The 12,480-nt window shown below is 39.4% G+C and overlaps 1 protein-coding gene across 1 annotated transcript in view; it reads right to left on the bottom strand.

The window, feature by feature from the left end:
- The window catches only part of TRAPPC12 (trafficking protein particle complex 12), a 49,947-nt gene that overhangs the window by 8,987 nt on the left and 28,480 nt on the right, over positions 1–12,480 (bottom strand). Inside the window, 3 exon segments of the mRNA XM_008641755.2 lie at positions 260–358; positions 8,570–8,643; positions 12,311–12,383. Of these exon segments, the coding sequence (XP_008639977.1) occupies positions 260–358; positions 8,570–8,643; positions 12,311–12,383 (246 nt within the window).

Raw genomic sequence — 12,480 nt, 5'->3', positions numbered from 1 at the left:
GCAGAATGTCACATTTTGACCAAAGTACTAGCGTAACTTTCTACAGCATATTCTTTATTTGCTAATGTACTTTTAATACTATAGGTGCTTCGTATTTCCTAATTTTATCTGACATGGTAGAAGGGTTTTTGTTTTGAGCACTGCCTCTGCAATTTGACATGTGCCCTACAAAAACAGCTACAGTTTTAAATGCAACAATTATTCTCTATGTAGCTATCAACAGCAGTATTACCTAACAAATTTAGAACAAAATGCGTACCTGAAGGAAAATCCTTCCAATTCCACTCAGCAACTGAGGTTCTTGCTGTGGGTAGTATTTGATGACGGTGTGGTAAGCATCTACAGCCAGCACATAGTCCTAAGGGTGAAAAGCATACAATCAGGTATTTCAGCTCAGAATACTTCAGCCTTTGTCAGCTTCTTTGTAAAGACGTATTCCAATAGAATTAAAGCATTTGCAACTTGTCAGTGGGACAGAATTTCTATCAATCACTGTAGACACTAGTAGCTGACTTACATTGGTCTTTTCTCAGTTATACTGGAACTGCATACACAGGAGATTTTTTTTTTTTAAACTGGATCATGCCACGAACTAAAACTCTGAACATTTACGCCTCAGATTATGATTTAGGATGGAAGTCAAGCACCTTCTGTGTGACTGGGAGTATACATACTTGAGAAATGTCTCATGTTTCAAATATGTATGTAATTTACATGGTTTAACAAACTATATTCCAAAAGCTTTGTGAAGTGCCTGTGCACATGCTCTTGTGAAAAGCATCATGTGACAGAAACTGCAATTCTTGCACATCTTCAGATGACAAACTAGCACTACTACCAAAGGAAACAAGGCATTTTCTCTTCCTCCACCCAAACTGTTGGGCTTTTTAGTGCATAAAAGCAGGTAATCTAAATAGAAAATGGATTTGGGCTAAAAATAAGTGAGGGGAGGGCTAGTTCTGATCTCCAGAAAGCTTTGCAAGTGATACATCTGCACAAAGGCCGTGCTGGCAGGAGGCCACTCCGAGATCTGCCTGTTCAAGATGGAGTGCCAGTATACCCTCCAGCTAAGGACCAGTGACAGAAGATTAAACAAAACCATGGTCCCATTTCCCACTGGAAAGAAATGCCCATGTGACTGGTTCCTGCAGTTCAGCTGTTTCATGGTTGAACTGCAGTAATTCAGTGACCTGGGCAGGACATGACTTTCAGAGCCTGGCCACGTGGTTTGGCAGGCAGAGGTAAGAGGCACTGCCTGTGCTCTGTGCTGACTGAGACAGGCTGTAGCTGTAGGAACATCCACTGGCCCAGGACTGTGCCAGCCTCAGTTGCTGCAGCTTGGAGAAACGTGAGCAGAGGCAGAGAGCACCTGCCTTTGCTTACAAGGGGCAGGCCAAACAAAGGCTGAGTGCTGTAACACTTTGGTGCTTCCCAACAGTCCTGCCCTTCAACTTAATACAAGAATTGTGGTGGGCATTAGAAAGCAAAGGACAACAGAGAATAATCGTTCAGAACTACACAGACATCTTGGGGTACTCTCTGCCCTTCCATTTTTCTTGGTGAAATTATAGTACTCAGTTAACTTGTCCCTAATGTGATCACAGCTACTAGTAAAGATTGTTTTTCTTCATCTCCTGCTTAGTTTGAGGAAGCAATGTTCCCCAGATGTAACGAATTCCTTTTCCTGAGGATGCATTTAAAAGGATGTAAACCCTGCACCCAGCTCTGAAATCCTCAGCACAGGAAACACATGAATGTGTTGGAGCAGGTCCAGATGAGGGCAACAAAAATGGTGAGGGCTGGAACACCTCTCAAGAAGGAAGGCTGAGAGAGTTGGGGTTGTTCAGCCTGGAGAAACCTCACTGCAGCCTTTCAATACCTGAAATGGGCTTATATATCAGGGCCTATTGTGATAGGACAAGGCATAATGGTTTTAAACTAAAACAGGGTTGACTTAGACTAGATATAAGGAATAACCTGTTTACACTGAGGGCAATGAAACACTGGAACAAGCTGCCCAGAGCTATGGTGGATGCTCCATCCCTGGATGGAAACATTCCAGGTCAGACTGGTTGGTGCTCTCAGCAACTCAATCCAGTTCAAGATGTCCCAGTGCATGGCAGGGGTAGGTTGGACTACATGACCTTTAAATGTCTGTTCTGACCCAAACCATTCTATTTGAAATATATTAATTGTTTCATACAAACAAAAAGTCAAGACGTATCTTTGGAGTCTGATCTGTATATGAGAGAAATTACATGTCCTGTAATTGTAGGAGGTGAGTTAAACAGCCCAGGAAAGCCCTCTGCAGGACCCTTCTTTTGCAAACAACTTGTATACTGTGGGTATAATGATTAATTCTGAACAATTAATTATTAACATTTAGAGGTTATTCCAATTCTAACATGCCATGACAAGTTCACACTTATTATTGGCAATAAAAAGACTTTAAGGAAAACCAACATGCCATATACACAAGCATATTTATTTAAATTCTGGTGTATTTATAATTCATGACTTAAATGTGATGAAATTAAAACAACCACAATTTTTCATGAATTTATGATTTAGGAAAAACTCAATTTTCATTGTAACAGCTCTCAGTAAAGGACTTAATTGATCATGGAGTATGACTGTCAGGCAGGCATAAAAAATTTGGAATAGGGACCCTTTGATCTAGCTCTTTAGAGGAACCCCAGCCATGCTTGTAGCACCTATTAATTCTTCCAAGAGTATAATCCACTAAATCTGAAGGATTGTCTGTGACTGTGATTTCAATCCCTTCAAGCATCAAATGTGGTCACTAGAGAAATAATTTTCTTGTATCAAATTCTGTGGTCTAAAGCTGCCCCTTACCCAGTGCTTACTCTTGTGCACACTCTAAGGCTCTGGCTACACAACAAAGATGCACAGCACAACCACGAGGGATTGGGGCTCTGCAGTCACATCCCCAAACTGATGCAGAAACAATTCCGAGGAGACCATGCAGCAAGTTGACAGGAAAGTGCTTCTGCCAGCTTAGTTTACAGGTTAGCATGAACTGACAGCAGAAGAGCCTCAGCCACAAGAAGCTGCATGAGTGGGCAGTGTTTGCACAATCACAGCAGCACAGGCTCTCTCGTGTACATAGCAGCCAGCCTTGGTAGGAATAAGCAGCCATGTCTTAGAGGCCCAAGCTGCAGGGGCTCAATGGATTTGGCCTAGTCAGGCAAAGAAACCCCCCTCCTTTTCTGCATTCCTTAATGTTATCTCCAACACCATATGCATTACAACTACGAGTACATAAACACTGACAGCTCCTAAAATGTGAGAGTAGAGGTGAACATTAAGAGTCTATGCACTGTGTTGGTGGACACTGCACCCTCTTTCCATACAACAGGATAGCACATTGCATCTGTGCTTACCCACCCCATGCCTTGCAGTATGTGTCACAGAAATGGGACCCATTTCTTCCAGGAGATGGAAAGAGACTAAATTATTTATGTCCAAAGGCAAAAGCAAGGATGGCCCCAGGATGAAACTGTGAAACATCGTCATATCTAGGCTCACTTCTAAATACAACCTCATTCTGTAGTCACCTGTGGATCCCACAGTGAGTTTAATAAGCATTTATTCTTCTCCCCACTCTATCATGAAAGCATTAGGAGATTTCTTGAATACCCTACATGTGATACAGAACAATACTATTCAGTGGTGAGTTATAGAGGCATCTTATCTGACAGTTCCTTCTGATGGAGCATATAGTAAAATAGATGATATTTGGTCTCACTTACTAAAGACTGTTTCATTCACAGTTTTGCTAATGTGACATAATACAACAAAGATTGTCTGATGGCATAATAAATACACACCACCTCTGAGGAGTGAAGTCTTGACTGATACAAGGTGTGGTTGTGAGGAGTAAAACATATTAAGTACCGTCAGTAAAAACGCCAATGACTACAGCCTGTGATCTTAAGACTTAGAGATGGGGCTGACATATTGTCATGGTCTTTAATGTCAAAAGATTAAGAGCCTTGGAGTTTTCCACACCTTCGTAAAAAAATCCCAGAAGGAGGACGTAAGTTACACTATTCAGGATATGAATGAGAATTGGCCTATTGTTTTATAACTCAGTACCTCTTTTATTATGAAAATTTGGGGTTAACATTACAATATACTAATCCAAAATAGTTCTAGTAAGCCACTGGACCTACTCACTGGAGTATATTTTTCCTTTAATGCACCACAGTGTAACTGTACTTCCCTTCATGGTCACTGCATTACACATTTTCATGTTTCCCTCATCACCACCGTAAGTACTTAATTAGAAATAAGCATAAATGACCGTGATGTGTAGAATGCTGAGAATAAGTTCAAGAAACCTTATGACTAAAAATCTTAGTTATAGAAGTGGATAGTTCATAAATACTTTATTTTGGGGAGAAAGGACAGGGATAAGTTATCCTTCCTCTCTATCTAGTGCAGTTGTGGAAAGGTTATGAAAGCAGAGATTCACAGTGCTATGAATCTTGAGAGCTGTACTGCAGCACTCAGGCACAGGACATGATGATTCATGCAGTTTTTCTCCTTTAAATCATAGAGGAACCAAAGTCCTCAAGCATCAGTCTCTTGTGTCACTAGCACAAGCTGTTACCTCCTTTTTGGTACAGTTTTAGTTGTATTATATGTATGTATTAATGTGTGTGTGTACAGTTAGAATATGTTAGTTTGGACATTGAGCCAATGATATTGGATAAGGGGTGGAATGTCTTGGGGTGACTTTATGATGTGTATCCGCTGCCCTATGCCTAGACATGAATCCTGTGCCTTTTCCCTAGCTTTAAGGCAGACTTTTAAGATGGGGGGGAAGCCAGTGGAATTCCTTCGGCACTGTGTTCAAAACCAGAGATAAGCTTGCTGGCTTCTTCTGCCCGGCTCCTCCACTTCTCCAGCAGAGAAGAGAGTTACATTCCTTTTGCTTTTCAGCTAGTTTCCTGTTCATTAGCTCAAGTACAGAGCCCTGGGACTTTGGCTTCTTCTTCTTCTCTTCCGGACTGTTCAGCAACACCAGAACACACCGGGAGGCAAGGTGCAGACCTTGGCCCGCAGGGGCCCACACCAAACCCCAGCTCCGGAGAGGAGAAAGCCACACCCACAAAGGACTCTGAAATCTACCCAGGTTCTCTCCACAGTGAGAGGTTTTATTATTTAGCATTACTCTTTTCCCATGCCGGCGTGCATTGTGTTTGTTAAAAAAATAACTTTTTGTCCTTTTTCACTTTCCTCTGAGGAATTTTCTTTCCAAATGTGGTGGGGGAGAGGCAGCTGAAACCTGCTTTCTTTGGAGGGGACATTCCTCCCAGAGCATCTCCTTTAATTTGTCTCAAACTGTGACAACCCAGATTAAAATCAATTCTAATGCTTTTGTGTTACGAAGGGCAAGTTCTACAAAAGCTAACACAACACTTAAGAAAACTAAAAAGCACAAAATGTGCCTTTAATTTACAGGGCATTTATAATATATATGGAAAATACTTAAGTGTTTATTCCTTAGAGAGATGAAAGTCTGGTAAGATAATGTCAAAAGCGATTTTAGCTCAGATGAAAAGAACTTAAAAAGTTCTTAAGACACTTCCATGGCGATTTAGTAAAGTGATAGGCATTTTGCAGATAAGACTTTTGAAATGAAGCAATGCACATCATCATTTGCATGTTAAATTAATATTCCCCTCATGGAGCTATATTCAGGATATGCTTTCATAGTGACTTAAGCCCACAGTTCTTGTAAACGGAAGTCTACAGTGAGAGGTTACATGGTCTCCCTCTCCCCTTCCCCTCCTCCTGCTGTGTTTCCACATCTTTCCTTAAGTTGCCCCTTGTTCACAGGAAATGGGAAAGCTGTTTGATATCAGTTAATATGACTGAGATCCACCATTTCTTTGTCATTTGGTTAAGCCCAACAGTGGTGCACAGAAGGAAGGTAGAATCCATTTAAGAAAGGTTATATAAATTAAGGGAGATGAACAGGAAAGAAAGGTATATTAAGACTGCCTTAAACTGCTACCAAATTGTCACTGGTCACACAGATAAAGGGACACAACAGGCAGAATTCAGCACCTAGGAAAGATAGTCCCAGGGTGTAGGAAACATGACTGATTTCCTGTGTCTGGGTGAAACACTTTGCCTTCACTCGCTATCTCCAAATTAATATACCCCCCCCCGTCTCAATAATTTAAGGAGATGTTTAACTATGAAACCAATGAGGCATATTTAAAAAGGCAAAAATCTTTGTACTACATAAGCAGAATCCTTTGATTCAGGTAAGTAATGCTGAAAAGATATGACATGAAATAAACCTAACCAAGAGTTGAGGATTACTAAAGTAGCTTTAAATAGTTGTACAGCCAATATATAATCAAAGTGGGTTTTTTTAATTTTCAACTGTCAATCCTGACAAGATTGTTCCCTGTTAGATACTACTGTAGTTTTTTTGGCCAAACAAAGCGGTCGGTAAAAGTGAGATAATAAGTCTGGGGTTTTTATTCATACCGAAGTCACATTGTTTTACTTTAATCAATTATTATTATTATTATCATCTTCATCATCAACTACTTTCACACGTAACACGTAACAGTATCAGATCAAGCACAATGTTACAATACTGTAAATGGTCACTAGATGGCAATAGATGGCTCTGACTTGGAGAATGAAATAGTTTTTTCTTAAATTACACACACGTGAAACACCAGAATAAAAACAAATGCAGTTTTTAAAGTAGATGATACAGCAGCAAAAAAAGGTGGAACCATGTTAAATTAATATAATTGTTCATGGAAGAACTTACAAAAATGTGTTTAAAACTTATTTGAATAGATTCATAATGAATACTCTGGAAGGTAGAGAAGATGACTACAGTACTGCTGCATGTTCGAATGGTCTGGGGATATTCCTGAAAACTGAAAGACCCACAACTAACCTATAGCCAGTGCACTGAAATGCAAATTTCAGATGGAAGTAATTATGCATTAACATGCAATTGTGGGTAACCTGGAAGCTATTGTGAACCATAAATTTATAAATTAACAGCTGGGAGATAGGTCCTAAATACAACTGGTCTTAAGAAGTATCTGAGCTGCAGAATTTCTGAAATATCATTTCCAAAAACATGGTAATTGGTATTCACAAATATATTTCTATTACTCAAAGAAAATAGCACTAACAAGACCAAACCAGAGGAAGGTGAGAACTGTGCATGGATGTAGATTTGTGTGTACACATGAAAAACAATACTACGTGAGTTAAAAAGAATTCACAGCAAAAAGTAAAGTGAATTTCTTGAAAATATACCAGCATTTTCTTATTTATATATTCTACTTTATTTGGAATGGCAACTCATTCTTTTCTTCACTTGTTTACTGAAAATTATTTAAAAAATGAACCTATATCATGTATCTACTTCAAAAGACAGATGCTTACTAACTCTTAAAAATACCCCATGTTTTAATGAACAATTATTTCTATTCAAGACAGAAATGTTCTTATTGCAATAAAATCATGAAAACAAATGGGTATTTCCCCTAATTCTCATAACAAGGATATTCCATTTTGTGTAAAGCTGTATAGCTGGCTTTTGTATTTAAAAAAAAAAAAAAAAAGGAAGAAATCATACTTTTCTGAGGTATTGTAATATTAAGAATGGAGCCTTGTTTGGGAAGTAGCTCAGTAAACATCAGAGGATCAGGTTTGGCATGACCTTGGGCAATCGAAGTGCAGGGAGCCAGGAGTGCAAATCCTGGCCTGTGAAGATTCTACTGCTGACAGCCCTGCTCCAAGGCTGTTGCTGCTAATTGATTTGTAAAGCACAGCTAAGCTCAGGATAACAGCAGTTTGCTGCAAGAGTGGCAACACCCGTTTCCCTAACCAAAACATCATCAGCAGAAGTTGTTTTATTTCTACTTCCCGAATACAAGGAGAAGCTAAGAGTGTTGCACCAAATGGAGTACAATTGGTTAAAAAATGTAAGGAGGAATCAAGGGAAAAAAACCCTCAGTAGTGAAGGCTAGTCACTTCTGCTTTTATTCCTTTCTCTTCCACCCCTACCCACTAGTGAGGATTTAAACTTGAAAGAAGACATATTACAACTGAGATCGGTTGACAAGGGAGGATGTATTTAGATGTTCTGGATCTCCATCAGATACAAAAGCTACAGTGTTATTAATCCTCACAAACAGAGCAACATTCCTAGTGCACAATTTGTAAAAGGCAGAGCACATAATTACTTTCAATTAGAGCATTTAGTTAAGTGTTTGAAAAATTCAATTTAAAAATGCAAATTCTGTATTGTTATTGCATGTTCTCTAGGATGATTTGGGGAGAAGTAAGTACAGATATATTCTCAAAGAACATTAGTGCAAATAGCTATCTATTAAATAAGACATTATTAAGCCTAATTAATTCTTCACTAAGCAAAACCTTCATGTACTGTCAGGTAGTCTTCCCTTATCTCTGCACCAGTAATTCACTTGTATTTTCTCTGACATTCTATTCTGGAATATACGGTACCTCTGCAGTTCTGCCACCCACGTACCTTCATCATTAGCAGACAGTTTGCCATGGAGTACATCACCCGGCCCAGACGTGACCTCCACAGCTGAACAGAGGCTGCAAAGTAAGAGCAGCTTGTGAATTTGCAAAAATAAATTAGAGGTTCTTTCTTGCCATCAATTATTGGTCCTATGAATTACGATTTTGAAAGGTCTCCCTTGTTAACACCACTGGGTTTTAGCCTAGAATTTTTAATCCTCAGCCTTGCTGCAGCATCAGACAATTCTGCATCTCTCCAAGGGAATTGCTCAAGCAGCTCTGAGTCCCATACACAAGGCAACAACACAGAGCAATAGACAGTCGCTCAGCTCTCGGCTCAGGCCAAATATTAAACACCGAAATAAGCAACACGTTTTCCAACATCAGAACAAAAGGTGCATAAAAGGATTCGAGTGATAATGAGCATCAGTTTAAAAACACATAATCTACAGCATTAAATGTGATAAATTAAAAAATCAAACATAGATGTCATTTCAGAGCCAAAACATGCAGAGTGAGAAATGTCTGAGTCTGGGACTGTTTGTGCTTGCCTCTGGCTGAGAGATATGCTGAAAAAAATCTGCCAAGCTTGTCTGCTTTCCCTATGCTCCCGGAGCTTGCAAGCATTAAAAGCTGCAGCAGATTTCTCCTTCCTGCTTTGCAGACAGACTCCTGATGTTGTAAGAGAACAGTTCATACAGACCCTTATTTTCTCTCGTGTTAGAGTACCATAGATCAATGCTAGAAATATTCCTCTAATCCTCAAAAATAAACATTAGGACTATTCTAGTACATTTGAAAAATACATGTATCTCAGTCAATCAGCTGTCAAGGTCACTGTAATGATTTGAAAGAGAGTGGGGGGAAGGGGGAAGAGGCTATTTCAATAAAATTGTGATAACTGAGACCACTCATTTGTATCATTAATGTAGTCTCTGATGAAAGCACGGCAGATTACACAGATAATTCTTTCAGCACACAGTCATTACAAGTAAGAAGAGCTTGGTGAAATGTCTACTGCTTTTCCTAAAGAGGAAAACCCCAATCCATGAATATTCTCAAATTATCTTTGTCGAAGAGGGTTATAATGTAGGGTCCAAGACTGAACCCAGTATTTCATCTACTGTACCTTACAATCATTCATTACTCCTAGCTTTTGTTTTAGAAATTCCCCCTTGACCACACATTCCTAGTGCTACCAATGGAGGCGATTCTGTAAACCATGAACAAGTACTTCATGACACATTTCCTTTTTTTCTTTCCTGTAAAATCTGAACATAATTAAATAACTCCCCTCCATTATTTCACTTAAGTAAGTATCTCCTTTTTTGCCCGTCCTCATAGTTTGGTCATCACATTCAGTTTTTTAGGACTTAGGTGACAACAAATTAGATGTTGATTCCTACACCAGAGACATCCAGGTTTCATGTTAACAATCAGCACCAGCTACAGCTCTCAAAAAAGGACTGCAAAGCAGGCAGACCAGATGTCTTCAGCCTGTGCTATAAACTGAACAGGAACCTGGTCTGGAAATTCTGTAGCTCTGTGGGATGAGGCTTCTTAACACTGGCAGAAATGGGTTAAAGAAAACCTGCAAAGCAGTAAACAAAACCAAAAACACAACAGCAGATCACTGTGTTTTACTGAGATGCCTGAAACGCTCTCTGCAGGTCCACGCAGCCATGCTTCCACTCTAAACATTTGCTTTTACTTGTTTTCATCAAGGGCTCTGTACTCCACACTGCTATTCATTTCAACAGGCATTGTGAAGTTACAAAATTGGCATCTTATAGAACGTATTACCAGGCAAGTGGTGCAATGCTAAATCTCACTGCCTGCTGAAAAACTGGCAAATGAGGTGCTCTGTTCCAGGCTAGAGGAGATGTACATGCTAAGTTGATTGGTGTTGCACCTTCTTACATCAGCAGCATGGAAATTACATGCTAAGCATAATCCCCATAATGAATTAGGGCTGCCATCACATAAAGTTAATAAGGTTTGCTTCAGCAAGTCTCAGATGAAAAAAAGCAAACCCATTATCAGCTTCCTGGAGCTCCAAATGCAAAGAAGAAGCAGAGAGGGAGCAGACCTGGCTGACCTCCACAGACAACAGCAGTCAACAGCCTCTACAAAGGTCCCGTGGGCTTTTTGGCAGTCTTAAACCTAGAGGCAGCTGCAGAGTAGACATGTAGAGATCTCTCCAAATTTTCTGCAGCCATGTCCCTTGGTAACTACTAGCTGCTGCTTTTCTAACTATGCCTTCTCCTGAGCCCATGTGAGCTCTGAAGCAGAAGCAGAGAGGAAAAGCAAGGAGCCAGTAACTCTTGAGTGAGGCAGACTGCAGGACGCAGGATTATGATACAGCTAGGAAGAAGTCCTTGTACCTTAAAGGGGGATCAACACTTTGGTTTTAAAGTTGCAAAAAAGAAAAAGATGTGGAGATAAGGATGAAAATTCTGGCAGAAAGTGCTAACAGGGAAAAGCAAGTAGGAGAACAGAGGCAAAAAGTGTATCAGATACAAGAGGAAAGAACATAAACTCATGAAGTGCTGTGTCTAAATCTTCAATGTAAAATTATTTCCCTTTTTCCTAAATCTTTTGTGAAGAGTAGTAAATGTATTCATTTGACTAAATGTGCAAATACCTTTCTGATATATGCTGCTCCCATGTGTTCACATTTTTAGGACATATTTAGATGGTGTATCAAGTCAGGTACACTGACACACTAAAGCAACTTTTACATCCAGTCAAATTGAAGACCAGGTAGAAGAACAGTTCAGATGGGTCTGCACCCTTCCATATAGACACAGTTTTAAGGAATTATTTATAATTTTTTTCTGCTACTAACTACCCAGCCTCTTCCTATCTCAGAGCCAGACTTTTTTTTCCACAGTCTCCATGTGAATGGTCTCCTAGAAAGAACTTGGTAACACTCCTTAGACTGGTAGCTAAAGCTGAAAGTTTTTTGTTTTCCTGATGTGTGATTCCTTGCTAGGCATCATGAGGGGTCCACACAATTCATAGCAATGTCTAAAAAGTCACATCTTGTTCAATTTTCAAGTACACTCAAATGACCTCATTAGTGTAAATTCTGTTAAAAAAAAAAAAGCTCGTCCTGATCACCCTTTTTTGTGCAGTAAATTGCCCTATACTATTGAAGCAACATAACTAAGATAGAAAGGACAGGATAAAACATAATTGGACATAAAATCATGAAAATGAAAATCATGATAATTGGACATATAATCTAAATATTGTTCTAATGAGTGACTTAGATATTCCAGGAGTCTAAGTACCATGCAGCTACAGTGAGACTCAGCCACCTGTGCAGCAGCACCCTAAGCCAGAGTAGCCATTGTATGGTGGTAGTTCAATCTGAAAAAACTGAGTGATGTCAGACATGAGGTTTGAGAGGAGTCAGTCAGCCAAGGCTTAAGATGAAACATCTATCTACCTACAATACCAATACACTTATATATTCATCACAAAAAGATAACAGCCACGTTGTTTCTCCTAAGTAGGAAAAAGAATTTATTTATTGCATGAGTTTGATCAAGAGCAAAACTGTGAAATTAATTCCAGCAAAAAGCAGCACAAGGTGTATCATTTCAGGGGCTGAGTAGGCTACCAGACTACAAAACTACTGCTTCAGCCAGTCTGGGGCACTCTTGTGAAAACTTCTGGAATACTTAGGCTAGCAATAAAAACACACCATCTGTGAAAAAAATGTTTAAAGAATACCTACCTTGTCTGTTTTCCTGTGTAATGTTAGTCATACTTCCATCTTCAGCCAAGCCTTGTTCCAAATTTTCTAGTATCTGTAGTAATTTTTTTAAAGTAACCAACATGAGTTTAAACAGCACTATATAGTTAATGCAAATTATCTACAATTGACAGTTTCTATGTAAACCAATT

Source organism: Corvus brachyrhynchos, unplaced genomic scaffold (genome assembly GCF_000691975.1).
Source record: "Corvus brachyrhynchos isolate BGI_N302 unplaced genomic scaffold, ASM69197v1 scaffold116, whole genome shotgun sequence".
In the NCBI taxonomy this organism is placed as follows: Eukaryota; Metazoa; Chordata; class Aves; order Passeriformes; family Corvidae; genus Corvus; species Corvus brachyrhynchos.
This window is presented reverse-complemented; position numbering and strand designations above follow the sequence as displayed.